A 26,969-nucleotide genomic window follows, 5' to 3' on the forward strand; every position below is an offset into this window, starting at 1 on the left:
TTTCTACCTGGGAAATCAAACATTTACTTCCAGTAAAGAAATACATTAACTTGTCCACACACTATGATTTGGAGACGAGTATCAGCAAACTATAAGCGAATCTGAGAGGTGTTAAAAAGTTGTTTCAAAGAAATAATAGACAAATTGTTGGTTAGGAATTTTAACTGCAAGTAGATTGCACTTTTGTTTTGCAGTTCTCTAATTTTTAGGTCTATCTTTTTTTTGATAGATTGTCCCAAGTCTGTAGACGTAGGCCTATGCATCAGCATTGAACCTGAAGGCAGGGTTTCATGCGAGGACTGAGGGGGAGGTATCATCATGGTGCACGTCCTGTGGGAGAGAAATGAATCAAGTTAACTGTAAAACGTAAGTTTAAAACTTTGGCTGTAATATGAACTAAATTGTAACCTCATTTGATTTACTAAACTTTAATACTTTTCTATAATACTATAAAAAGCCCTCTTGACTTAAGCCAAGTCATATGGGAAAAAATTATAAGTACATACAAATTTCAGCACCACAAATGGTTACCTCTGGTGAACAAAGAAAATATATACAAATTGCTAAACTACTGGTATCCTCACAGGAATCATTAGTCACAGAATTGTAGCTGAAATTCTTGTGATGCTTGGGCTATCAGCACCAAGAATACCTGCTACTGCATATGACAGAGGATCAAGCAGAGGCTTATCATGTAGTGGACCACCACCTGTAAAAATACATACAGCGATTAAGACAAATTCACAGGCATTGTATGGCAATAACTTAGCCTAGCCTATGCCAGTCTTTTTCATAAAACTTAGCTATGCCTAGCCTATTTCACACTGAGACTATGAAACTGTCTTATTTCCATTTTTGCTCCATAAAGAGTGACCTACTGGGCCTCCACTCTGGAAAGTGTTATCTGTTAGCCACTTACAAAATGGGTATAGTTTCATAAGTTACTTACCTGTTTTACAGAAGAGCCTCTTATGAGTAGCAATCTTATTCTTTCCTGAGGATATAATGTTGTGATACCTCTTCTGAACCTGTTGTTCCACAGTTCTTGAAAAGCAGGGAAAAGCAGCATTTATCTGCTGTGTAATGCTCGGCCATGTTTCCACTTTTGTTCTGGAATTAACCCCATCAGAGAATCCCCTGGTGACCTTCACCACTACCATCATTACCCCTACTGTCTGTCTCCAACATTATCACCGACATCGTTCAGTCTCCACCCACTGAACCATCCCGACCTAAGATGGCGGAGATTTGTGTGTATCAAACTTCAATAAGATCCTGGTGTCAAAATACCAGTGTGGCCCTAAATCTGGAAGCATATCCCTTGTGGAGTGAAGCGATGGTGGAGGGTGGTCACCTTGGTGAAGGAGGGAGGGAGGGTGGCACTGGTGGAGGGTGGGGACCTTGTTAAAGGAATGAGAGGGAGGGAGAGGGCCATATGAGGAAGTGCTGGAGGATGGCATCTCAAAGGAAAAATGGGTATGTTTGAAGGAAAAGTGGTTCCAACAATGTTATATGGTTGCGAGGCATGGGCTATAGGTTGAGTTGTGTGGAGGAGGGTGGATGTATTGGAAATGAAATGTTTGAGGACAATGTGTTGTAAGGTGGCTTGATGGAGGATGGCATTGGTGGAACGACTTGGTATTCCAGGGTCACCGTGCTGTCAATGGATTGAACCAGGGCATGTGAAGCGTCTGGGGTAAACCATGGAGTTTCGTGGGGCCTGGATGTGGAAAGGGAGCTGTGGTTTTGGTGCATTATACATTTAAGACACCCCAATCTGAGCCTTCACGGAGGATGAGCATTCTCCGCGTGAGAGCATACAAGGTTACTTCCCATGTATTCCCCGTGTTTTGTAGAAGGCATCTGAAAGGGGAGGGAGCAGGGGGCCTGAGGATTGGTAGAATGCCTGTACAATCCCACTGTATAAAGGTAAACTACAAATATACAAATTTGTAGAGTGTGACTGGTAAGTTGTGTGGGATAGTGGTAGTCAAGAGGGTGGCAGTGTACACCACCCTCTTTGGTGGTATATATTTATGTATATTTTCATGTTATCACCTCCCCATTTGCGCCCTTCACTGAAGTTCCCATTTGCTCCCTTGTCTTACGCACTTTATTTACCTCCTTCCAGAACATCTTTTTATTCTCCCTAAAATTTAATGATACTCTCTCACCCCAACTCTCATTTGCCCTTTTTTTCACCTCTTGCACCTTTCTCTTGACCTCCTGTCTCTTTCTTTTATACATCTCCCACTCAATTGCATTTTTTCCCAGCAAAAATCGTCCAAATGCCTCTCTCTTCTCTTTCACTAATACTCTTACTTCTTCATCCCACCACTCACTACCCTTTCTAATCAACCCACCTCCCACTCTTCTCATGCCACAAGCATCTTTTGCACAATCCATCACTGATTCCCTAAATACATCCCATTCCTCCCCCACTCCCCTTACTTCCATTGTTCTCACCTTTTTCCATTCTGTACTCAGTCTCTCCTGGTACTTCCTCACACAGGTCTCCTTCCCAAGCTCACTTACTCTCACCACCCTCTTCACCCCAACATTCACTCTTCTTTTCTGGAAACCCATACAAATCTTCACCTTAGCCTCCACAAGATAATGATCAGACATCCCTCCAGTTGCACCTCTCAGCACATTAACATCCAAAAGTCTCTCTTTCGTACGCCTGTCAATTAACACGTAATCCAATAACGCTCTCTGGCCATCTCTCCTACTTACATAAGTATACTTATGTATATCTCGCTTTTTAAACCAGGTATTCCCAATCATCAGTCCTTTTTCAGCACATAAATCTACAAGCTCTTCACCATTTCCATTTACAACACTGAACACCCCATGTATACCAATTATTCCCTCAACTGCCACATTACTCACCTTTGCATTCAAATCACCCATCACTATAACCCGGTCTCGTGCATCAAAACCACTAACACACTCATTCAGCTGCTCCCAAAACACTTGCCTCTCATGATCTTTCTTCTCATGCCCAGGTGCATATGCACCAATAATCACCCACCTCTCTCCATCAACTTTCAGTTTTACCCATATTAATCGAGAATTTACTTTCTTACATTCTATCACATACTCCCACAACTCCTGTTTCAGGAGTATTGCTACTCCTTCCCTTGCTCTTGTCCTCTCACTAACCCCTGACTTTACTCCCCAGACATTCCCAAACCACTCCTCTCCTTTACCCTTGAGCTTCGTTTCACTCAGAGCCAAAACATCCAGGTTCCTTTCCTCAAACATACTACCTATCTCTCCTTTTTTCACATCTTGGTTACATCCACACACATTTAGGCACCCCACTCTGAGCCTTCGAGGAGGATGAGCACTCCCCGCGTGACTCCTTCTGTTTCCCATTTTAGAAAGTTAATACAAGGAGGGGAGGATTTCTGGCCCCCCCGCTCCCGTCCCCTCTAGTCGCTTTCTACGACACGCGAGGAATACGTGGGAAGTATTCTTTCACCCCTATCCGTTGTACGGAGGCAAAGGGGATGGGAGTGAGTGCTCAAATTACAGAGGTATAAGTTTGTTGAGTGTTCCTGGTAAATTGTATGGGAGGGTGTTGATTGAGAGGGTGAAGGCATGTACGGAGCATCAGATTGGGGAAGAGCAGTGTGGTTTCGGAAGTGGTAGAGGATGTGTGGATCAGGTGTTTGCTTTGAAGAATGTATGTGAGAAGTACTTAGAGGAGCAGGTGGATTTGTATGTAGCATTTGTGGATCTGGAGAGGGATATGATAGAGTTGATAGAGATGCTCTGTGGAAGGTATTAAGAATATATGGAGTGGGAGGAAAGTTGTTAGGGGCAGTGAGGGGTTTTTATCGAGGATGTGGGGCATGTGTGCGTGTAGGAGGAGAGGAGGGTGATTGGTTCTCAGTGAATGTAGGTTTGCGGCAGGGGTGTGTGATGTCTCCATGGTTGTTTAATTTGTTTATGGATGGGGTTGTTAGGGAGGTAAATGCAAGAGTTTTGGAAAGAGGGGCAAGTATGAAGTCTGTTGGGGATGAGAGAGCTTGGGAAGTGAGTCAGTTGTTGTTCGCTGATGATACAGCGCTGGTGGGTGATTCATGTGAGAAACTGCAGAAGCTGGTGACTGAGTTTGGTAAAGTGTGTGGAAGAAGAAAGTTAAGAGTACATGTGAATAAGAGCAAGGTTATTAAGTACAGTAGGGTTGAGGGTCAAGTCAATTGGGAGGTGAGTTTGAATGGTGAAAAACTGGAGGAAGTGAAGTGTTTTAGATATCTGGGAGTGGATCTGGCAGCGGATGGAACCATGGAAGCGGAAGTGGATCATAGGGTGGGGGAGGGGGCGAAAATTCTGGGGGCCTTGAAGAATGTGTGGAAGTCGAGAACATTATCTCGGAAAGCAAAAATGGGTATGTTTGAAGGAATAGTGGTTCCAACAATGTTGTATGGTTGCGAGGCGTGGGCTATGGATAGAGTTGTGCGCAGGAGGATGGATGTGCTGGAAATGAGATGTTTGAGGACAATGTGTGGTGTGAGGTGGTTTGATCGAGTGAGTAACGTAAGGGTAAGAGAGATGTGTGGAAATAAAAAGAGCGTGGTTGAGAGAGCAGAAGAGGGTGTTTTGAAGTGGTTTGGGCACATGGAGAGGATGAGTGAGGAAAGATTGACCAAGAGGATATATGTGTCGGAGGTGGAGGGAACAAGGAGAAGAGGGAGACCAAATTGGAGGTGGAAAGATGGAGTGAAAAAGATTTTGTGTGATCGGGGCCTGAACATGCAGGAGGGTGAAAGGAGGGCAAGGAATAGAGTGAATTGGAGCGATGTGGTATACCGGGGTTGACGTGCTGTCAGTGGATTGAATCAAGGCATGTGAAGCGTCTGGGGTAAGCTATGGAAAGCTGTGTAGGTATGTATATTTGCGTGTGTGGACGTATGTATATACATGTGTATGGGGGGGGTTGGGCCATTTCTTTCGTCTGTTTCCTTGCGCTACCTCGCAAACGCGGGAGACAGCGACAAAGTATAATAAAAAAAAAAAAAATATATACATATACACATACACATACATACGCACATATACACACACACACACACATATATACATATGAAAAATGTAAGAAACAATTTAGAAAACTGAAACTTCTAGCTTGAAATGAATGAAAAAATGAATGTCACATAATGGTTCAACCTCTGGCTATGGAAAAAGGAAATGTATAATTTATTTACACAAACGTCAATAGCAGTTCTCATCAATTTAACCACTGTATCAATAAGCTTCAATGTCTAAGCTACATTTTTCTCCAATTTCACTATTTTCTTGTCAAAACACCATGTATGAAAACTATCACTCCAGTAACACAACTATATATTTGTACATAGTACAAATAGTGGTGATGTGAGAAGGAGATGGAGTGAGTATTTTGAAGGTTTGTTGAATGTGTTTGATGATAGAGTGGCAGATATAGGGTGTTTTGGTCGAGGTGGTGTGCAAAGTGAGAGGGTTAGGGAAAATGATTTGGTAAACAGAGAAGAGGTTGTGAAAGCTTTGCGGAAGATGAAAGCCGGCAAGGCAGCAGGTTTGGATGGTATTGCAGTGGAATTTATTAAAAAAGGGGGTGACTGTATTGTTGACTGGTTGGTAAGGTTATTTAATGTATGTATGACTCATGGTGAGGTGCCTGAGGATTGGCGGAATGCGTGCATAGTGCCATTGTACAAAGGCAAAGGGGATAAGAGTGAGTGCTCAAATTACAGAGGTATAAGTTTGTTGAGTATTCCTGGTAAATTATATGGGAGGGTATTGATTGAGAGGGTGAAGGCATGTACAAAGCATCAGATTGGGGAAGAGCAGTGTGGTTTCAGAAGTGGTAGAGGATGTGTGGATCAGGTGTTTGCTTTGAAGAATGTATGTGAGAAATACTTAGAAAAGCAAATGGATTTGTATGTAGCATTTATGGATCTGGAGAAGGCATATGATAGAGTTGATAGAGATGCTCTGTGGAAGGTATTAAGAATATATGGTGTGGGAGGCAAGTTGTTAGAAGCAGTGAAAAGTTTTTATCGAGGATGTAAGGCATGTGTACGTGTAGGAAGAGAGGAAAGTGATTGGTTCTCAGTGAATGTAGGTTTGCGGCAGGGGTGTGTGATGTCTCCATGGTTGTTTAATTTGTTTATGGATGGGGTTGTTAGGGAGGTAAATGCAAGAGTTTTGGAAAGAGGGGCAAGTATGAAGTCTGTTGGGGATGAGAGAGCTTTGGAAGTGAGTCAGTTGTTGTTCGCTGATGATACAGCGCTGGTGGCTGATTCATGTGAGAAACTGCAGAAGCTGGTGACTGAGTTTGGTAAAGTGTGTGGAAGAAGAAAGTTAAGAGTAAATGTGAATAAGAGCAAGGTTATTAGGTACAGTAGGGTTGAGGGTCAAGTCAATTGGGAGGTGAGTTTGAATGGAGAAAAACTGGAAGAAGTAAAGTGTTTTAGATATCTGGGAGTGGATCTGGCAGCGGATGGAACCATGGAAGCGGAAGTGGATCATAGGGTGGGGGAGGGGGCGAAAATTCTGGGAGCCTTGAAGAATGTGTGAAAGTCGAGAACATTATCTCGGAAAGCAAAAATGGGTATGTTTGAAGGAATAGTGGTTCCAACAATGTTGTATGGTTGCGAGGCATGGGCTATGGATAGATTTGTGCGCAGGAGGATGGAGGTGCTGGAAATGAGATGTTTGAGGACAATGTGTGGTGTGAGGTGGTTTGATCGAGTGAGTAACGTAAGGGTAAGAGAGATGTGTGGAAATAAAAAGAGCGTGGTTGAGAGAGCAGAAGAGGGTGTTTTGAAGTGGTTTGGGCACATGGAGAGAATGAGTGAGGAAAGATTGACCAGGAGGATATATGTGTCGGAGGTGGAGGGAACAAGGAGAAGAGGGAGACCAAATTGGAGGTGGAAAGATGGAGTGAAAAAGATTTTGTGTGATCGGGGCCTGAACATGCAGGAGGGTGAAAGGAGGGCAAGGAATAGAGTGAATTGGAGCGATGTGGTATACCGGGGTTGACGTGCTGTCAGTGGATTGAATCAAGGCATGTGAAGCGTCTGGGGTAAACCATGGAAAGCTGTGTAGGTATGTATATTTGCGTGTGTGGACGTATGTATATACATGTGTATGGGGGGGTTGGGCCATTTCTTTCATCTGTTTCCTTGCGCTACCTCGCAAATGCGGGAGACAGCGACAAAGTATAATAATAATAATAATAATAAAAATTTTCATGTTGGCAGAGATGGCATGGGCAACAGATCTTAACGAAGGCCATCCCATATATGCTATTTATACATGTACTGAGTTTGGTAAAGTGTGTGAAAGAAGAAAGTTAAGAGTAAATGTGAATAAGAGCAAGGTTATTAGGTACAGTAGGGTTGAGGGTCAAGTCAATTGGGAGGTAAGTATGAATGGAGAAAAAATGGAGGAAGTAAAGTGTTTTAGATATCTGGGAGTGGATCTGGCAGCGGATGGAACCATGGAAGCAGAAGTGAATCATAGGGTGGGGGAGGGGGCGAAAATCCTGGGAGCCTTGAAGAATGTGTGGAAGTCGAGAACATTATTTCGGAAAGCAAAAATGGGTATGTTTGAAGGAATGGTGGTTCCAACAATGTTGTATGGTTGCGAGGCGTGGGCTATGGATAGAGTTGTGCGCAGGAGGGTGGATGTGCTGGAAATGAGATGTTTGAGGACAATGTGTGGTGTGAGGTGGTTTGATCGAGTAAGTAATGTAAGGGTAAGAGAGATGTGTGGAAATAAAAAGTGCATGGTTGAGAGAGCAGAAGAGGGTGTTTTGAAATGGTTTGGGCACATGGAGAGAATGAGTGAGGAAAGATTGACCAAGAGGATATATGTGTCGGAGGTGGAGGGAACGAGGAGAAGTGGGAGACCAAATTGGAGGTGGAAAGATGGAGTGAAAAAGATTTTGAGTGATCGGGGCCTGAACATGCAGGAGGGTGAAAGGCGGGCAAGGAATAGAGTGAATTGGATCGATGTGGTATACCGGGGTTGACGTGCTGTCAGTGGATTGAATCAGGGCATGTGAAGCGTCTGGGGTAAACCATGGAAAGCTGTGTGGGGCCTGGATGTGGAAAGGGAGCTGTGGTTTTGGGCATTATTTCATGACAGCTAGAGACTGAGTGTGAACGAATGAGGCCTTTGTTGTCTTTTCCTAGCGCTACCCCGCACACATGAGGGGGGAGGGGATGGTATTTCATGTGTGGCGAGGTGGCGATGGGAATGAATAAAGGCAGACAGTGTGAATTGTGTGCATGGTATATATGTATGTGTCTGTGTGTGTATATATATGTGTACATTGAGATGTATAGGTATGTATATTTGCGTGTGTGGACGTGTGTGTATATACATGTGTATGGGGGTGGGTTGGGCCATTTCTTTCGTCTGCTTCCTTGCACTACCTCACAAATGCTGGAGACAGCGACAAATCAAAATAATAATATATATAAAAAAAAAAAAATTATAAATGGAACCAACCTTCTTGAACAAAACTGAAGTACTTTTTGTAACAAGCTTTTTTTTTATGAAAATCTCTGCCCAGCTGAGAGCTTTTGAGGCCAAAAAGGCTAAGCAATTCCTACATGTCTCAAGGGAAGGTTTTCTAATCAGGAGCAAAGGCCTACACAAGATACTATATTTGCACCATGATTGCAATTTTATGTACCCTTGTTTTCCCACACAAACTATTTGCAGAATATTATGTAGGTAAACTACAGGTAACTGTCATCATGACAAGTTTACAGACTTTCTAAGTACAAGACAATACCATATCCACGGAGGATTTTGCTTAACTTTAGTAAAGAAACTATGTACAATCACAGCATAAATTGCTTTTACCCTGGGTGCAGTTGATATCAAATTGAATTCTACCTCTGCTCTCCTCTCAGTAGGGTTAAGTGGTCATTCATTATGGCAAGAGACTGGTATCGTGTCACTGATGGCTCAACAGATTCCCATACAAGGAAAGCAATACGAGACTAGTTGCAAAGGCTTTCTTCAGGATTTTTCTCGTTTGTCATACTGACACCTTAGAATTAAAAGTAATTTACAGTCTGATTGTTCAATTTAACTAGTATAAAGGCATACTTGTTCCAAATAAGAGGCAAGTGCAAAGAATTCAATATCCTTTGTCGTGAATTATGTTAAAATATGCTTTAGTTATTCATTACCACATGAAAATAAATTGGTGACTGTGACTTCAGAATTTCATTTGTATGCCATAACACTCCCGGGAACAAAGAAAAAGAACTTACCAAGACTCCTGCTGTGTACTTTACATTGTCTTCAAAGTGGGGATGGTCTGCAACCTTAAGCTGAGCTAACGTAAAGAAACTTTCCTTGACTGGAAGGTTGGATGTCATGAACATCCCAGTGGTGGTGTGGTCTGCCACATATTCTGCCACTACAGTAAACTGTGAAGAAGAGTATGCATAAATGACATACACAATATGAAAAAATATATATCGTTTATGTACACAATTTCTCCACACTCTGAGGCAGCACCAGGAGCAGAGGAAAAATGGCCCCATTTGCTCACATACACTAACTCTCATGCATAATGCACAGAAACTACATGTCCTTATTCACAGTTAAGCCCCCCATCTTTTCACAGTTTCTCCTAACAGCTTCACATGCCCTGATCCAGCCTGTTGACTGCATGTCCATCTCTTACATCTCGCTCCATCCTTTCAACTTGTCCTTGTTCTCGCTCTTCCTCCCTCCATTTCCAACTTGTACCCTCTCAGTCATTCTTTCCTCTCATTCTAAATCATGTTTCTAAACCATGCCATGAATGACAGGGTGGTGACGGGAATGGATGAAGGGAGTGCATATGAATATGTACATATGTATATGTCTGTGTATGTATATGTTGAAATGTACATGTATGTATATGTGTGTGTATGGGCGTTCATGTATTACATGTATATGAGGGTGGTTTGGACTTCCTCATCTGTTTCCTTGTGCGACCTTGCTAATGCGGGAGACGGCAACAAAGTACGATAAAAAGAAATAAATATTTTATATATTTATTAAACTTTCTCTCTGTCTCCCGCGTTAGCGAGGTAGTGCAAGGAAACAGACAAAAGAATGGCCTAACCCACCCATATACACATGCATATACATAAATGCCCACACACGCACATATACATTTTTTTTTTTTTTTTTTTTTTATACTTTGTCGCTGTCTCCCGCGTTTGCGAGGTAGCGCAAGGAAACAGACGAAAGAAATGGCCCAACCCCCCCCCCCCCATACACATGTACATACACACGTCCACACACGCAAATATACATACCTACACAGCTTTCCATGGTTTACCCCAGACGCTTCACATGCCTTGATTCATCCACTGACAGCACGTCAACCCCTGTATACCACATCGCTCCAATTCACTCTATTCCTTGCCCTCCTTTCACCCTCCTGCATGTTCAGGCCCCGATCACACAAAATCTTTTTCACTCCATCTTTCCACCTCCAATTTGGTCTCCCTCTTCTCCTCGTTCCCTCCACCTCCGACACATATATCCTCTTGGTCAATCTTTCCTCACTCATTCTCTCCATGTGCCCAAACCATTTCAAAACACCCTCTTCTGCTCTCTCAACCACGCTCTTTTTATTTCCACACATCTCTCTTACCCTTACGTTACTTACTCGATCAAACCACCTCACACCACACATTGTCCTCAAACATCTCATTTCCAGCACATCCATCCTCCTGCGCACAACTCTATCCATAGCCCACGCCTCGCAACCATACAACATTGTTGGAACCACTATTCCTTCAAACATACCCATTTTTGCTTTCCGAGATAATGTTCTCGACTTCCACACATTTTTCAAGGCTCCCAAAATTTTCGCCCCCTCCCCCACCCTATGATCCACTTCCGCTTCCATGGTTCCATACGCTGACAGATCCACTCCCAGATATCTAAAACACTTCACTTCCTCCAGTTTTTCTCCATTCAAACTCACCTCCCAATTGACTTGACCCTCAACCCTACTGTACCTAATAACCTTGCTCTTATTCACATTTACTCTTAACTTTCTTCTTCCACACACTTTACCAAACTCAGTCACCAGCTTCTGCAGTTTCTCACATGAATCACCCACCAGCGCTGTATCATCAGCGAACAACAACTGACTCACTTCCCAAGCTCTCTCATCCCCAACAGACTTCATACTTGCCCCTCTTTCCAGGACTCTTGCATTTACCTCCCTAACAACCCCATCCATAAACAAATTAAACAACCATGGAGACATCACACACCCCTGCCGCAAACCTACATTCACTGAGAACCAATCACTTTCCTCTCTTCCTACACGTACACATGCCTTACATCCTCGATAAAAACTTTTCACTGCTTCTAACAACTTGCCTCCCACACCATATATTCTTAATACCTTCCACAGAGCATCTCTATCAACTCTATCATATGCCTTCTCCAGATCCATAAATGCTACATACAAATCCATTTGCTTTTCTAAGTATTTCTCACATACATTCTTCAAAGCAAACACCTGATCCACACATCCTCTACCACTTCTGAAACCGCACTGCTCTTCCCCAATCTGATGCTCTGTACATGCCTTCACCCTCTCAATCAATACCCTCCCATATAATTTACCAGGAATACTCAACAAACTTATACCTCTGTAATTTGAGCACTCACTCTTATCCCCTTTGCCTTTGTACAATGGCACTATGCACGCATTCCGCCAATCCTCAGGCACCTCACCATGAGTCATACATACATTAAATAACCTTACCAACCAGTCAACAATACAGTCACCCCCTTTTTTAATAAATTCCACTGCAATACCATCCAAACCTGCTGCCTTGCCGGCTTTCATCTTCCGCAAAGCTTTTACTACCTCTTCTCTGTTTACCAAATCATTTTCCCTAACCCTCTCACTTTGCACACCACCTCGACCAAAACACCCTATATCTGCCACTCTGTCATCAGACACATTCAACAAACCTTCAAAATACTCATTCCATCTCCTTCTCACATCACCACTACTTGTTATCACCTCCCCATTTACGCCCTTCACTGAAGTTCCCATTTGCTCCCTTGTCTTACGCACCCTATTTACCTCCTTCCAGAACATCTTTTTATTCTCCCTAAAATTTACTGATAGTCTCTCACCCCAACTCTCATTTGCCCTTTTTTTCACCTCTTGCACCTTTCTCTTGACCTCCTGTCTCTTTCTTTTATACTTCTCCCACTCAATTGCATTTTTTCCCTGCAAAAATCGTCCAAATGCCTCTCTCTTCTCTTTCACTAATACTCTTACTTCTTCATCCCACCACTCACTACCCTTTCTAAACAGCCCACCTCCCACTCTTCTCATGCCACAAGCATCTTTTGCGCAGTCCATCACTGATTCCCTAAATACATCCCATTCCTCCCCCACTCCCCTTACTTCCATTGTTCTCACCTTTTTCCATTCTGTACACAGTCTCTCCTGGTACTTCCCCACACAGGTCTCCTTCCCAAGCTCACTTACTCTCACCACCTTCTTCACCCCAACATTCACTCCTCTTTTCTGAAAACCCATACTAATCTTCACCTTAGCCTCCACAAGATAATGATCAGACATCCCTCCAGTTGCACCTCTCAGCACATTAACATACATATACATACAAAGACATATACATACATACACATGTACATATTCATACTTGCTGCCATCATCCATTCCCATTGCCACCCCGCCACTCATGAAACAACACCTCCTTCCCCTGCGCATGCACGAGGTATCGCTAGGAAAAGACAACAAAGGCCACATTCGTTCACATTCAGTCTGCTAGCTGTCATGTGTAATGCACCGAAACTACAGCTCCCTTTGCACATCCAAGCCCCACAAAACTTTCCATGGTTTACCCCAGACACTTCACATGCCCTGGTTCAATATATAATGCAGTGGTTCTGGTGCATTACATATGACAGCTACCTTCACCTGGAACCACTCCACCTTCTCTGTCACTTAACACACATGCCTTACTCATTTGATAGAAAATCTAAGCTAGTTTTTGTAGCTTTCCTCCAACACCATACATTCAGAGCATACACAAAGCATGTCAACCACATCATATATTTTCTCCTGATCTATAAATTCCACACACAAAGTGTTTTCTTTAAGTATATCAAAGATTCTTCAAAGCAAGCACCTGATCGAAACAGCGTCTCACACTTCTGAGGCCACTTTGTTCCTCCACAATCTGATGCTCTGTGCGTGCTACCCTCTATCTATCACAATTCTCATACAACTTTCCAGGTATCCTAAACAAACTTCCTCTACTCTAGTTCAAATATTCTCTATTCCCCTTGCATTTATACAATTGCACTGAACAAGCATTCCACCAGTCCTCAGGTACCTGACCTTCAATTATACTTACTAACAAAAACACTTAACCTTACTGATTCTGAGAAACTGTTCCAGGCAAAGACCTTTGATGTTACAGTGTATGGGTCAACCAAGTCTTCAGGATCATAGTCATTAGCCACCAACATGAACCAAGTGTCATCAACCTGAAATTTACATCAAATTGTAGTACCATAATAATGAAAGATATAGTACAAGAAAAACAATGAGAGCAGCAAATGTTCATTCTGAAATTTACATCTTTACTATTCATTTATAATTAGTAGTTGCCTTGTATGACACAGGAGAGACACTGGCAGTATTTTCAATCCTGTTTTCCCCTTACCTAGTATATTCATTGCAACCAAAATCTGCTGAAAAATATTTTCCAGTATCCCTTTAATACACTTTTATCTCTTAAGTAGCCTAGCCATGGAAATTTTGGGTGGTACCAAGGAATGTGGCAAGAAAAGTTACATAGAAAAAGGAAAATGAGCAAACTGTCTATATTTATTGCTGTACACACACTTAAAGTTGGTGCACTAAATTTGCCTATCAAGTTTGTTGAATTTTGCCAACTCTTTGTCCCTTCTCTGTCACCACCAATTGATTATTGAGAGAGAACTATTCTCAATGCTAACAGTTCAACTTTCATATTATAATTAGTGCACCAAAGACGTGCTAATTAGCCACTAAATGATGTGGGGCGTACAGCAGGGCACCTTTCTAACAGCAACTTGACTAGGTGGCAGGTCAAGGCATGTGACCTCACCTAACCTACCAATTCCCAGAGAAATGAGCTTTATGGTCCAAACTATGGTTGCACATACACTTGCTGTCTGAAGACCTGCTGGTCTGCACTGCATATCAAATTTGCATTACATTTTCATTTAACCTATAAAGGACCCCAACCAAACTAGTATGGTTTATGTTATGATGCCATACTAGTAGGGATTACTTTTATTAACATTCACTCAGCTTTCTCCTTTCACAATTTTCCAAACTAAAGTCACCAACTTCTGCAGTTTCTCACTTGAATCTGCTACCAGTACTGTATCATCATTAAACACACTTGCTTCCCAGGCCCTTTCATCCCCACAGGCTGCATATTCACCCCTCTCTCAAAGACTTGCATTTACCTCCCTTATCATCCCATCTAGACATATTGAACAATGCTGAAATAACACACTATAACAGCACCCGCTAAACTGGATTTCAGCAGCAGCTGTTGACCAGCCATCACTGAACGCAGAGTATGGGTGTCATTGAGTAGATACTCCAGGTGCAAATGTAGGTTGGGCCACAAAGTTCATTTCTCTGAAAATTAGCTAGTCCATTTAGGTCACCTGGCATGACCTGCCACAAAGTCAAGTAGCTGTCAGTAGGGTAACTGAAGAGACACTGGGTCACTACACTTTCTTGGTCCTTCCAGTAGTAAATTGTGGTGTCAATCATCTTTACATACCCAGCTAAAAGCATCTTTCCATTTAAATTACAGCAGGAATAGGCAACTTATACAAATATGACTATGGTCCCCACAAGGAAAGATGTACTATAAAGATTAGTATAATTAGGAATTTTTCCCAGTTCTTATAACATTTCCCCATGAAGAAAAGAGACCTCTACCAAAAAAGCACACCTTTGAATTCATATGAGGATGGGAAGAATCAAGACTTACTAGTATGGCTTGGTCTTACATTAGTCAATTGAAAATGGAAAAGTACAGCAAATTTAGTATGCAGTGCAGAGCAGCAGCTCTTCAATCAAATACAAATGCGCCTGTCCTAAATGAGCTTCACTGGGACTTTGTCTGTGCAAGCATAAAGCTGTTGGTAAGGATATGTTAAGCATAATAGCAATTTGGGGGGGATGGGAGGTTCAAGCACAACTGTCACGTTTCTAATAGAGATTCTGCCCTCGCTGTCCTTTACAGTAAACTTCTCTAGAACTCTACTGCAACTATTTAGTTGGGCAAATTATAGAACTATAGGTTTTATATACATCTTACTTGAACATTATGGTGTGATGAACAAATGAACAAGTTTTTATTATATTTCAACAATTGAAATGCAAGAGTTTTGGAAAGAGGGGCAAGTATGAAGTCTGTTGGGGATGAGAGAGCTTGGGAAGTGAGTCAGTTGTTGTTCGCTGATGATACAGCGCTGGTGGCTGATTCATGTGAGAAACTGCAGAAGCTGGTGACTGAGTTTGGTAAAGTGTGTGGAAGAAGAAAGTTAAGAGTAAATGTGAATAAGAGCAAGGTTATTAGGTACAGTAGGGTTGAGGGTCAAGTCAATTGGGAGGTGAGTTTGAATGGAGAAAAACTGGAGGAAGTTTAGTGTTTTAGATATCTGGGAGTGGATCTGGCAGCGGATGGAACCATGGAAGCGGAAGTGGATCATAGGGTGGGGGAGGGGGCGAAAATTCTGGGGGCCTTGGAGAATGTGTGGAAGTCGAGAACATTATCTCGGAAAGCAAAAATGGGTATGTTTGAAGGAATAGTGGTTCCAACAATGTTGTATGGTTGCGAGGCGTGGGCTATGGATAGTGTTGTGCGCAGGAGGATGGATGTGCTGGAAATGAGATGTTTGAGGACAATGTGTGGTGTGAGGTGGTTTGATCGAGTGAGTAACGTAAGGGTAAGAGAGATGTGTGGAAATAAAAAGAGCGTGGTTGAGAGAGCAGAAGAGGGTGTTTTGAAGTGGTTTGGGCACATGGAGAGGATGAGTGAGGAAAGATTGACCAAGAGGATATATGTATCGGAGGTGGAGGGAGCAAGGAGAAGAGGGAGACCAAATTGGAGGTGGAAAGATGGAGTGAAAAAGATTTTGTGTGATCGGGGCCTGAACATGCAGGAGGGTGAAAGGAGGGCAAGGAATAGAGTGAATTGGAGCGATGTGGTATACTGGGGTTGACGTGCTGTCAGTGGATTGAATCAAGGCATGTGAAGCGTCTGGGGTAAACCATGGAAAGCTGTGTAGGTATGTATATTTGCGTGTGTGGACATATGTATATACATGTGTATGGGGGGGGGGGTTGGGCCATTTCTTTCGTCTGTTTCCTTGCGCTACCTCGCAAACGCGGGAGACGGCGACAAAGTATGAAAAAAAAAAAAAAAAAAAAAATGTTCTGGAAGGAGGTAAATAAAGTGCGTAAGACAAGGGAGCAAATGGGAACTTCAGTGAAGGGCGCAAATGGGGAGGTGATAACAAGTAGTGGTGATGTGAGAAGGAGATGGAGTGAGTATTTTGAAGGTTTGTTGAATGTGTTTGATGATAGATTGGCAGATATAGGGTGTTTTGGTCGAGGTGGTGTGCAAAGTGAGAGGGTTAGGGAAAATGATTTGGTAAACAGAGAAGAGGTAGTAAAAGCTTTGCGGAAGATGAAAGCCGGCAAGGCAGCAGGTTTGGATGGTATTGCAGTGGAATTTATTAAAAAAGGGGGTGACTGTATTGTTGACTGGTTGGTAAGATTATTTAATGTATGTATGACTCATGGTGAGGTGCCTGAGGATTGGCGGAATGCGTGCATAGTGCCATTGTACAAAGGCAAAGGGGATAAGAGTGAGTGCTCAAATTACAGAGGTATAAGTTTGTTGAGTATTCCTGGTAAATTATATGGGAGGGTATTGATTGAGAGGGTGAAGGCATGTACAGAGCATCAGATTGGGGAAGAGCAGTGTGGTTTCAGAAGTGGTAGAGGATGTGTGGATCAGGTGTTTGCTTTGAAGAATGTATGTGAGAAATACTTAGAAAAGCAAATGGATTTGTATGTAGCATTTATGGATCTGGAGAAGGCATATGATAGAGTTGATAGAGATGCTCTGTGGAAGGTATTAAGAATATATGGTGTGGGAGGCAAGTTGTTAGAAGCAGTGAAAAGTTTTTATCGAGGATGTAAGGCATGTGTACGTGTAGGAAGAGAGGAAAGTGATTGGTTCTCAGTGAATGTAGGTTTGCGGCAGGGGTGTGTGATGTCTCCATGGTTGTATAATTTGTTTATGGATGGGGTTGTTAGGGAGATGAATGCAAGAGTTTTGGAAAAAGGGGCAAGTATGAAGTCTGTTGGGGATGAGAGAGCTTGGGAAGTGAGTCAGTTGTTGTTCGCTGATGATACAGCGATGGTGGCTGATTCATGTGAGAAACTGCAGAAGCTGGTGACTGAGTTTGGTAAAGTGTGTGGAAGAAGAAAGTTAAGAGTAAATGTGAATAAGAGCAAGGTTATTAGGTACAGTAGGGTTGAGGGTCAAGTCAATTGGGAGAGGAGTTTGAATGGAGAAAAACTGGAGGAAGTGAAGTGTTTTAGATATCTGGGAGTGGATCTGGCAGCGGATGGAACCATGGAAGCGGAAGTGGATCACAGGGTGGGGGAGGGGGCGAAAATTCTGGGAGCCTTGAAGAATGTGTGGAAGTCGAGAACATTATCTCGGAAAGCAAAAATGGGTATGTTTGAAGGAATAGTGGTTCCAACAATGTTGTATGGTTGCGAGGCGTGGGCTATGGATAGAGTTGTGCGCAGGAGGATGGATGTGCTGGAAATGAGATGTTTGAGGACAATGTGTGGTGTGAGGTGGTTTGATCGAGTAAGTAACATAAGGGTAAGAGAGATGTGTGGAAATAAAAAGAGCGTGGTTGAGAGAGCAGAAGAGGGTGTTTTGAAATGGTTTGGGCACATGGAGAGAATGAGTGAGGAAAGATTGACCAAGAGGATATATGTGTCGGAGGTGGAGGGAACGAGGAGAAGAGGGAGACCAAATTGGAGGTGGAAAGATGGAGTGAAAAAGATTTTGTGTGATCGGGGCCTGAACATGCAGGAGGGTGAAAGGAGGGCAAGGAGTAGAGTGAATTGGAGCGATGTGGTATACCGGGGTTGATGTGCTGTCAGTGGATTGAATCAAGGCATGTGAAGCGTCTGGGGTAAACCATGGACAGCTGTGTAGGTATGCATATTTGCGTGTGTGGACGTATGTATATACATGTGTATGGGGGGGGGGGGTTGGGCCATTTCTTTCGTCTGTTTCCTTGCGCTACCTCGCAAACGCGGGAAACAGCGACAAAGCAAAAAAAAAAAAAAAAAAAAAAAAAATACATTTGCGTGTGTGGACGTGTATGTATATACATGTGTATGGGGGTGGGTTGGGCCATTTCTTTCCTCTGTTTCCTTATATCTTTTTCAATTCTATCAATAGTTAGCACAGGAATCCCCTACTGCTAGGACACAATTTAACTTCTGCTCCGAAGTTCAACTCTGCAGGTTGAACCAGTTCAGTTTTCAACATATCTGATACACCATATTTGACAACGAACTTCCTGTGGTAAATGAGAATTAACTGTCACATGAATCTCCCTACCAATCACACCCTGAGGACCTACTTATCTTAGGTTTAGCATAAAGAAATATACCTAGTTTCATAACTCATTTCCTACTTCATGTTTTGTGCATGTGGTCTTATATTAAAGATCATTTATATACTGTCCACTATATCCTTTGTATAATGAGGGTTTGTCATTGCATCTCATAATGTAAGAAATCCCTAAATGGCACCCCAATTCCTTGGCCGCCATGCACACAATACAAATTGCAGGTTCGATCATTATATAAAAGAGGGAGTGCTATGCCATTTAGAGACTGTCATACTAACACTATGTTTTTTTTTTTTTTATTATACTTTGTCGCTGTCTCCTGCGTTTGCGAGGTAGCGCAAGGAAAAAGACGAAAGAAAAGGCCCAACCCCCCCCCATACACATGTATATACATACGTCCACACACGCAAATATACATACCTACACAGCTTTCCATGGTTTACCCCAGACGCTTCACATGCCTTGATTCAATCCACTGACAGCACGTCAACCCCGGTATACCACATCGCTCCAATTCACTCTATTCCTTGCCCTCCTTTCACCCTCCTGCATGTTCAGGCCCCGATCACACAAAATCTTTTTCACTCCATCTTTCCACCTCCAATTTGGTCTCCCTCTTCTCCTCGTTCCCTCCACCTCCGACACATATATCCTCTTGGTCAATCTTTCCTCACTCATTCTCTCCATGTGCCCAAACCACTTCAAAACACCCTCTTCTGCTCTCTCAACCACGCTCTTTTTATTTCCACACATCTCTCTTACCCTTACGTTACTCACTCGATCAAACCACCTCACACCACACATTGTCCTCAAACATCTCATTTCCAGCACATCCATCCTCCTGCGCACAACTCTATCCATAGCCCACGCCTTGCAACCATACAACATTGTTGGAACCACTATTCCTTCAAACATACCCATTTTTGCTTTCCGAGATAATGTTCTCGACTTCCACACATTCTTCAAGGCCCCCAGAATTTTCGCCCCCTCCCCCACCCTATGATCCACTTCCGCTTCCATGGTTCCATCCGCTGCCAGATCCACTCCCAGATATCTAAAACACTTCACTTCCTCCAGTTTTTCTCCATTCAAACTCCTCCCAATTGACTTGACCCTCAACCCTACTGTACCTAATAACCTTGCTCTTATTCACATTTACTCTTAACTTTCTTCTTCCACACACTTTACCAAACTCAGTCACCAGCTTCTGCAGTTTCTCACATGAATCAGCCACCAGCGCTGTATCATCAGCGAACAACAACTGACTCACTTCCCAAGCTCTCTCATCCCCAACAGACTTCATACTTGCCCCTCTTTCCAAAACTCTTGCATTTACCTCCCTAACAACCCCATCCATAAACAAATTAAACAACCATGGAGACATCACACACCCCTGCCGCAAACCTACATTCACTGAGAACCAATCACTTTCCTCTCTTCCTACACGTACACATGCCTTACATCCTCGATAAAAGCTTTTCACTGCTTCTAACAACTTTCCTCCCACACCATATATTCTTAATACCTTCCACAGAGCATCTCTGTCAACTCTATCATATGCCTTCTCCAGATCCATAAATGCTACATACAAATCCATTTGCTTTTCTAAGTATTTCTCACATACATTCTTCAAAGCAAACACCTGATCCACACATCCTCTACCACTTCTGAAACCACACTGCTCTTCCCCAATCTGATGCTCTGTACATGCCTTCACCCTCTCAATCAATACCCTCCCATATAATTTACCAGGAATACTCAACAAACTTATACCTCTGTAATTTGAGCACTCACTCTTATCCCCTTTGCCTTTGTACAATGGCACTATGCACGCATTCCGCCAATCCTCAGGCACCTCACCATGAGTCATACATACATTAAATAACCTTACCAACCAGTCAACAATACAGTCACCCCCTTTTTTAATAAATTCCACTGCAATACCATCCAAACCTGCTGCCTTGCCGGCTTTCATCTTCCGCAAAGCTTTCACTACCTCTTCTCTGTTTACCAAATCATTTTCCCTAACCCTCTCACTTTGCACACCACCTCGACCAAAACACCCTATATCTGCCACTCTATCATCAAACACATTCAGCAAACCTTCAAAATACTCACTCCATCTCCTTCTCACATCACCACTACTTGTTATCACCTCCCCATTTGCGCCCTTCACTGAAGTTCCCATTTGCTCCCTTGTCTTACGCACTTTATTTACCTCCTTCCAGAACATCTTTTTATTCTCCCTAAAATTTAATGATACTCTCTCACCCCAACTCTCATTTGCCCTTTTTTTCACCTCTTGCACCTTTCTCTTGACCTCCTGTCTCTTTCTTTTATACATCTCCCACTCAATTGCATTTTTTCCCTGCAAAAATCGTCCAAATGCCTCTCTAACACTATGTATTGCCGTTTATTAACTGTTAAATATACATGGCTGCAGAATACATCATATTACTGTCACAAACACATAATGAGAGACAGGGATACCAACCACATCAGTGATCGTTACAGGGGCATACTGTAGCCAAGGGTACAGAAACATTTTTTAGAGGGTGTACAAACTGAAAACTTACTACAAAAGTAACCCCTGCTAATTTTCACATTTCCAGTGTTTTTGATAACTTAAAAATGCTGACAACACTTTGAAGTTGAAAATCTACTGAAACAGACAACCTATAGCAGCTACAACACATCATCTGAATACAAGCTACAAAGATTTGTAGTATAATTTGCATTCAAATCCGCACACACTTACCCTACCATGTAATAATGATTGTGCAGTCTTTGGTATGGGACAATAAGAGATTAAGCACTAAATTTTGAAGTACATACCTTATAGTAGTGACACTCAGAATTGCAGATGCATGGAGGGACTGGGCAGCTGGTAATCTTTAAAAACTGCCCTTCTCCCTCAGCAGCAACGTGACCCACCCAGAGTTTACCAAACACTGCAGTATCTCTTGGGAATGCGATTCTCTCCAAAAATGACAATTCTGCATACATCCCTGCAATAATTTTTTCCTGTTTGTTCTGTTCCCTTATTCATGAAATACATCATGCAAATATCAAAAGGTTGAAAAGATAAAGGAGATTTAACTTGTTACATCACATTTCTGACAATTATCCCTAAAGAGTCTACTTATGCTCCCATTCAAAAGTATTTCATGTATTCATATGCCACCTTTTTTTTCTTACCTTTAGCACTTTCATAGTTTTCTTCATTAATGTAACCAAACTGGCTGAGTAGGTTGTCTATCCTGTGGTAGTTTTCACTTATTGTATCTTTAATCTTAGACACGTTGTGACCAAGCTCCGATAAGTCATACTTGTTGACTGTGCCTTTAACATCCACACTCGAAAGGCATGTCACATTGTCTTTAAATGCCTGCAGTACAAAGTGATTTTAATAAAGTTAAGTCTAATACAAATAATCTAAAGTTAAAATACTAGGGCCTTGATGTAAACCTACATGAGCTTATTGCACTGGCAAGCAAAGAATAAACACTGTTAAGTAAGGAGGGACAAGCAGGCTAGCAATTTTGAAGAAAGCATTGTAGATAAAGGAAGAATAAAACTTTTACTGAAGTTCACCGAGGCAAAATGTTTAAAGTGCAACTAAATGAGCGATGGACCATGGGTGAAAGATACTCGAGGATAATTAGCATGCTTGTGAGGAGTGGAATGATAAATACCAGTGTTTTCACTGTGGTGGACACTAATGCATCAGCATTATCAAGGAGGGAGGAGGATGAAGTTTTAGCAAGTACAGAAATAATATTAGAAGGCAATTACAATAGCTTGACTCGTACAAGGTCTATGGTTCTCATGAAGTCTACCCCTACATGCTCAAGGAATATGCAGATACACTTGCTTGCCAACTTGAAAAACTGGTCAGTAGGCTATGTGAGGAATGGGTAGTTCCAAAGATGTTGAAGGGGACAAATGTTGTTCCTGTATCTTATAAAGGTTAGAAAATCTTGACTACAGGTTGGTCTCGATAACAAGCTTGAATGTGAAAGACTGGAAAAGGTAATTAAAGCAAAAGAAAGATGACTCGCAAAGATAAAGCTTTAACAGATTCAATGCTATTTTAGGGAAAGGAATTCATGCGTAACAACCAACCTACTAGACCCATAAAAAAAGTGAACTCCAACCAAGTTCAACAATAGTGATAGGTAGAATGTGATCCTGGCCAGAAAGCCTCCAACACTGTACTCAATCTGAATTAATAAAGACAAACAAGCAGGAATAATAGATGGGCTCCTTCACTGGATAGAAAATTACCTTGGTGGAAGGGATCAAAAGATACAATTAAGTGGCACATCTTTGGAGTGGGCTGGGATCACAAGTGGCATGTTATAGGGCTGTCTTGGGTCTGCTGCTGTTCTTTGCATACCATATGTAAAAGATTAGCCTGATGGACTGGAATCTTGCCTAAACATGTTTGCATATGATATTACGAGTCACAAGAGAAACACGCAAAGATGGTGAGTGAATAAGCCTGCACGGTGACGTATACAAACTTGCAACTTGGACATGGATGATAAGATAAAATTCATGTATGTGCAAGACAGGATGGGACAGGGTGAAAGGTTTCAGTGGAATTATTACCTAATTGAAAATAACAAGTCTGTGTGTAAGAGAGACTTAAGGACCATTGTAGTCTCAAATGATACTAATAAGAATTGTGAAAGGGGCAAAACATTTGCTAGCAAAGGTAATTATCACATTCAGGTATGTATATGATTAAGGACTAGTTCAGTAAATTATTCACAAGATATATATCATACCTAAAGAACATTATGCCTTTTATATCTGGTCACTGCATCAAGAAGCACAAATATCTGATAAAGAAAAAGAAAGATGATCGAACTACAATATGAAGCTCAGGACTGCAAACCTGTATGTCATGGAGGTATGGACAGAGAAGGGGGATTTTGATAATTGCAATCAGGTTTCTAAATTAGCTTGATACTGACAATGAACAAATCACACATGCAACATCAAGGCAATAACAGAAAGCTTGGCAAAAAGTTTACAAAGGATGTTATGTGGAGCTGGTTTACTATTAGGATGGTTGAAATAAAATAACAAAGGTGACTAAATGCCAGCAGTTTACAAAGGTTTAAAAGGCTACTCAATGACATAGGAAGTTCAGGAGACAGACCCCATGAATATAGAACTCCAGGCCATCCTGTGCAAATAGGTTTTGTTTGCCAGATATTAACTTTTGTCTACAGAAAGTCCCTTTTCATATACTTAACCCATTTTCCCTTTTAATAATGTTTAGTACTTCTTAAAGCTATATCTCAGAGGGCCAATTAATGAATACTTGTGTAATTATCATGCATACTAACCTTTTTATAAGGTACTGATTATACCACTTACAAAACAACCTAATCATGGTGTAACAGTGCCCAATAACCTACGCATGTCCACAAAATCCGATTATATGTTGCATCAGTATTAAGGACAAACCTGCTTCCAGGTTTAACTTGCATGGGTAAAATTGGGTCAGTTCAGTACTAAAACACCTGAAATAGTTACCACAGCAGCCTCGATGATGGCATTCTGGTCTACCCTGACTAGAGTCCGATTGAGTTCCACGAAGTCAAGCCCATTTACTGTTGCAGCAAGGATGTCTCCAGCAATGTGAATGCCACCATGGAGGACCTTTTTACCAGAAATCACCTGGTGCTGGCTGCCATACTTCAATATGAGGTCCGATACAGAAACATTGTTAATTTTATCCACTTCTAGATCACCTGCAAAACCAAAAGTTGTATCCACAGCAATTCAGTCATTGTACATTCATATTACAAAATTCTTATAGTACAGCATATGATCAAGTTCTGGAAATTCTATAAAATGCCATACAGCAGATGGAGTACACAGAATACTTTATATATGCGTGCATAGTGCCATTGTGCAAAGGCAAAGGGGATAAGAGTGAGTGCTCAAATTACAGAGGTATAAGTTTGTTGAGTATTCCTGGTAAATTATATGGGAGGGTATTGATTGAGAGGGTGAAGGCATGCACAGAGCATCAGATTGGGGAAGAGCAGTGTGGTTTCAGAAGTGGTAGAGGATGTGTGGATCAGGTGTTTGCTTTGAAGAATGTATGTGAGAAATACTTAGAAAAGCAAATGGATTTGTATGTAGCATTTATGGATCTGGAGAAGGCATATGATAGAGTTGATAGAGATGCTCTGTGAAAGGTATTAAGAATATATGGTGTGGGAGGCAAGTTGTTAGAAGCAGTGAAAAGTTTTTATCGAGGATGTCAGGCATGTGTATGTGTAGGAAGAGAGGAAAGTGATTGGTTCTCAGTGAATGTAGGTTTGCGGCAGGGGTGTGTGATGTCTCCATGGTTGTATAATTTGTTTATGGATGGGGTTGTTAGGGAGGTGAATGCAAGAGTTTTGGAAAAAGGGGCAAGTATGAAGTCTGTTGGGGATGATAGAGCTTGGAAAGTGAGTCAGTTGTTGTTCGCTGATGATACAGCGCTGGTGGCTGATTCATGTGAGAAACTGCAGAAGCTGGTGACTGAGTTTGGTAAAGTGTGTGAAAGAAGAAAGTTAAGAGTAAATGTGAAAGGTTATTAGGTACAGTAGGGTTGAGGGTCAAGTCAATTGGGAGGTAAGTTTGAATGGATAAAAACTGGAGGAAGTAAAGTGTTTTAGATATCTGGGAGTGGATCTGGCAGCGGATGGAACCATGGAAGCGGAAGTGGATCATAGGGTGGGGGAGGGGGCGAAAATCCTGGGAGCCTTGAAGAATGTGTGGAAGTCGAGAACATTATCTCGGAAAGCAAAAATGGGTATGTTTGAAGGAATAGTGGTTCCAACAATGTTGTATGGTTGCGAGGCATGGGCTATGGATAGAGTTGTGCGCAGGAGGATGGATGTGCTGGAAATGAGATGTTTGAGGACAATGTGTGGTGTGAGGTGGTTTGATCGAGTAAGTAACGTAAGGGTAAGAGAGATGTGTGGAAATAAAAAGAGCGTGGTTGAGAGAGCAGAAGAGGGTGTTTTGAAATGGTTTGGGCACATGGAGAGAATGAGTGAGGAAAGATTGACCAAAAGGATATATGTGTCGGAGGTGGAGGGAACGAGGAGAAGTGGGAGACCAAATTGGAGGCGGAAAGATGGAGTGAAAAAGATTTTGTGTGATCGGGGCCTGAACATGCAGGAGGGTGAAAGGAGGGCAAGGAATAGAGTGAATTGGATCGATGTGGTATACCGGGGTTGACGTGCTGTCAGTGGATTGAATCAGGGCATGTGAAGCGTCTGGGGTAAACCATGGAAAGCTGTGTAGGTATGTATATTTGCGTGTGTGGACGTATGTATATATATGTGTATGGGGGTGGGTTGGGCCATTTCTTTCGTCTGTTTCCTTGCGCTACCTCGCAAACGCGGGAGACAGCGGCAAAAAAAAAAAAAAAAAAAAAAAAAGAATTTCTATGTTAAACAAGTTGCTTACCCTCTACTCTGATTGCTTCAAATATATATAAGATGCAGATAATGTTTGGATTCCATCCAGTGCGACCCTGGTAGAAAACAGGTGATCCAGATCTTGGCTATCCACTAGTCCAGACACCTGGAACGATGTGGATCTTAAAGATGAGCAAACTTTTTTTTTTTTTTTTGCTTTGTCGCTGTCTCCCGCGTTTGCGAGGTAGCGCAAGGAAACAGACGAAAGAAATAGTCCAATCCACCCCCATACACATGTATATACATACGTCCACACACGCAAATATACATACCTACACAGCTTTCCATGGTTTACCCCAGACGCTTCACATGCCCTGATTCAATCCACTGACAGCACGTCAACCCCGGTATACCACATCAATCCAATTCACTCTATTCCTTGCCCTCCTTTCACCCTCCTGCATGTTCAGGCCCCGATCACACAAAATCTTTTTCACTCCATCTTTCCGCCTCCAATTTGGTCTCCCACTTCTCCTCGTTCCCTCCACCTCCGACACATATATCCTCTTGGTCAATCTTTCCTCACTCATTCTCTCCATGTGCCCAAACCATTTCAAAACACCCTCTTCTGCTCTCTCAACCACGCTCTTTTTATTTCCACACATCTCTCTTACCCTTACGTTACTTACTCGATCTAACCACCTCACACCACACATTGTCCTCAAACATCTCATTTCCAGCACATCCATCCTCCTGCGCACAACTCTATCC

General features: G+C 42.3%; 1 protein-coding gene across 3 annotated transcripts; it reads right to left on the reverse strand.

The window, feature by feature from the left end:
* LOC139756790 (uncharacterized) lies at positions 1 to 26,415 on the reverse strand. Of its 3 annotated transcripts, XM_071676582.1 has the most exons (9): positions 26,248 to 26,413; positions 24,313 to 24,530; positions 21,961 to 22,150; positions 21,598 to 21,770; positions 13,456 to 13,566; positions 9,288 to 9,446; positions 950 to 1,110; positions 585 to 709; positions 1 to 330 (listed from the first exon to the last, which is right to left on the reverse strand). In XM_071676582.1, the coding sequence occupies exons 4-7, from the start codon at positions 21,766 to 21,768 to the stop codon at positions 985 to 987; spliced, it is 567 nt and encodes a 188-aa protein (XP_071532683.1). In that variant the 5' UTR covers positions 21,769 to 21,770; positions 21,961 to 22,150; positions 24,313 to 24,530; positions 26,248 to 26,413; the 3' UTR covers positions 1 to 330; positions 585 to 709; positions 950 to 984. The 3 variants fall into 3 exon arrangements, with proteins under 3 accessions (XP_071532683.1, XP_071532685.1, XP_071532684.1); XM_071676584.1 differs by lacking the exon at positions 950 to 1,110 and having other exon boundaries at positions 26,248 to 26,415; XM_071676583.1 differs by having other exon boundaries at positions 585 to 1,110; positions 26,248 to 26,415.
* Between the last annotated feature and the right edge of the window lie 554 nt (positions 26,416 to 26,969).

Source organism: Panulirus ornatus, chromosome 23 (assembly GCF_036320965.1).
Source record: "Panulirus ornatus isolate Po-2019 chromosome 23, ASM3632096v1, whole genome shotgun sequence".
Taxonomy (NCBI): domain Eukaryota; kingdom Metazoa; phylum Arthropoda; class Malacostraca; order Decapoda; family Palinuridae; genus Panulirus; species Panulirus ornatus.

Excerpts from the sequence above, each read along its gene's own strand:
- LOC139756790 (XM_071676583.1), bottom strand. The coding sequence starts at position 21,768 with ATGTATGCAGAATTGTCATTTTTGGAGAGAATCGCATTCCCAAGAGAT. Across the intron at positions 9,447-13,455 it reads GGAACAGTTTCTCAGAATCA|TTTACTGTAGTGGCAGAATA; the intron begins GTAAGGTTAAGT and ends TCTTCTTCACAG. Across the intron at positions 1,111-9,287 it reads AGTACACAGCAGGAGTCTTG|AACAAAAGTGGAAACATGGC; the intron begins GTAAGTTCTTTT and ends GGTTAATTCCAG.